This window comes from Arachis ipaensis, chromosome B06 (assembly GCF_000816755.2).
Source record: "Arachis ipaensis cultivar K30076 chromosome B06, Araip1.1, whole genome shotgun sequence".
Lineage (NCBI taxonomy): Eukaryota > Viridiplantae > Streptophyta > Magnoliopsida > Fabales > Fabaceae > Arachis > Arachis ipaensis.
The window spans coordinates 107,145,689-107,147,576 of NC_029790.2; the positions used below are offsets into that span (position 1 = coordinate 107,145,689).

Genomic DNA, 1,888 nt, shown 5'->3' on the forward strand with positions numbered 1-1,888 from the left:
GTGGGCTTTCATACCTTGTCAGCAAGAATAGGAACATGACGGCCAAATGTCTGAGGCACAATTGCCATCTGACCAATAAACTGAGCATAACGTTCATCCTGCAAATTTAATATATTAGGCATCCTTTCCCCATATGTTTTCTGAACGCTCTTCAACTTTAAAACATCTCCCATCCATTTTAGCTTGTTTGCATGCAGTGAGGGTATTCAATTTTTTCAGCCTTTTTCCAAATTCAATCTCTAGTTAATTGTAGTTTTAATAGCATCAAAGCAGTCATGAGAACCTTAGACCCTTAACCAAAATGCTGTTATAACTCTAGGACACACTTGTATTGTGTTTAAAGCTTTAAGCATGTAAATGTTTCCAGTTCACAGGATGAAGGTCCTCGGTTGTTTAGGCTTTGATATTATTTTTGTAACCTAATAGACTTTTAACACAGCTGATCTTCCACAGGTTGAGGAGATCATTAAGATTTGGGCATTCATCAGATATCTGTAATATTTGGGACAAGTTCTTTTAACTTCAAACGTTGGCTGAACAATGGGTTTGTCTTCAAACAACGAGAATATTTTTTACTGTTTCCAAGGAAGCCAAAACTCTAATATAAGGAAAAAGATGTTTTCCATGTCATATTTTGTTAGCATGAAATAGCATAACTTCACGATTAGCTTCATGCTGATTTTCAGATATCAGACTTTTTAGACTAACCAGTGAGCTCTAAAAATGTGTGTTCAGACAGGTGAGACATTTACTTGTTTGTATTCAATAGCACTATCAAAAGGTGAAGATTTAATCTCAATTTTTAAATTATAGGGATCCAATTGAAAAACGTTCATATAACATAGGGACTTCATTAGAAACAGTTGAATTATAGAAACTTGATTGAAAGTTTTTGTCCAATATTTGGGATTGATTATGAACATTTAAACTAAAAGGGAAGCACGGTGCACAAACATCCCACACTATATAGGGTCTGGATGATACAAAGGAGTATAATATAGGCACTCTAACCTTAGACAAGCATCAGTGTCTTATTTCACAGCTTGAACCCATGGTTTTGAGGTCACACAAAGACAACTTAAACCATTGTTCCAAGGCTATCTTAGGATTATGAACATTTAAATTACAATGACCTAAATGAAAACGAGTGAAACTATAGGAACCTTCAGAGTAAATAAACCAGAAATAAAGAAAAATGCAGTGTCACAAAAGTGCTGATGCTAATGCCTTTCAATTACCAACCATTTACCATAACATACATCTCAGCTATTGCTGGTACAAATATTATTAGATGCACAAGCATGCAATGACAAAAAATCTATCCCACCTTTGGATTAACTGCCAAAGCTACATCACCAAATAAAGTTTCCGGTCGTGTTGTAGCTACTGTCAGAAAGTCACTCCTTCAAAATGAGTAATTATCAAATTATCAATGCAAATTGTAATGGAAATCTAGAAAGGTGAAAATATAAACAGCACATATAGCTCATTTCTAAATATGGTAATAATAGCATATTAAACAATAATCAAATTCAAATAGAAAGATCCTGAATCTGGTTCATCATTGACTGACATCAAATCAACTCTTAATATCATGCATCCCCAAGAAAGAAATAGATTTCAAACTATATATTTGCAATTCTGACCAAACTAACTACTTTCAGACACACGAAAGTCAAAAGCAAGTAAAAAACAAATAAAAAAATAACATCATCTTAAACAAGGGAATCCAGCCACTTTGCAAATCAGACAAGGAAAATTGAGAGTTGAGACTTCCCTAAATACTCATGAGAAGAAATGCAAAGAGATTATCGGGTTCCACTAGTTCAGAAAATAAATACAAGAATAAAGGCAAAGTCACACATTCTGGATCACAATTACCACATTA

At 33.9% G+C, this 1,888-nt stretch overlaps 1 protein-coding gene across 4 annotated transcripts in view; it reads right to left on the reverse strand.

The window, feature by feature from the left end:
* LOC107604788 (valine--tRNA ligase, chloroplastic/mitochondrial 2) overlaps positions 1 to 1,888 on the reverse strand; it is a 14,514-nt gene that overhangs the window by 7,327 nt on the left and 5,299 nt on the right. For all 4 annotated transcript variants that reach the window (XM_016306478.2, XM_021104743.1, XM_021104745.1 and 1 more), the window contains 2 exons: positions 1,328 to 1,403; positions 15 to 98 (listed from right to left, as the gene is read on the reverse strand). In XM_016306478.2, coding sequence (XP_016161964.1) covers positions 15 to 98; positions 1,328 to 1,403 — 160 coding nt within the window. The remainder of the gene's footprint in view (positions 1 to 14; positions 99 to 1,327; positions 1,404 to 1,888) is intronic.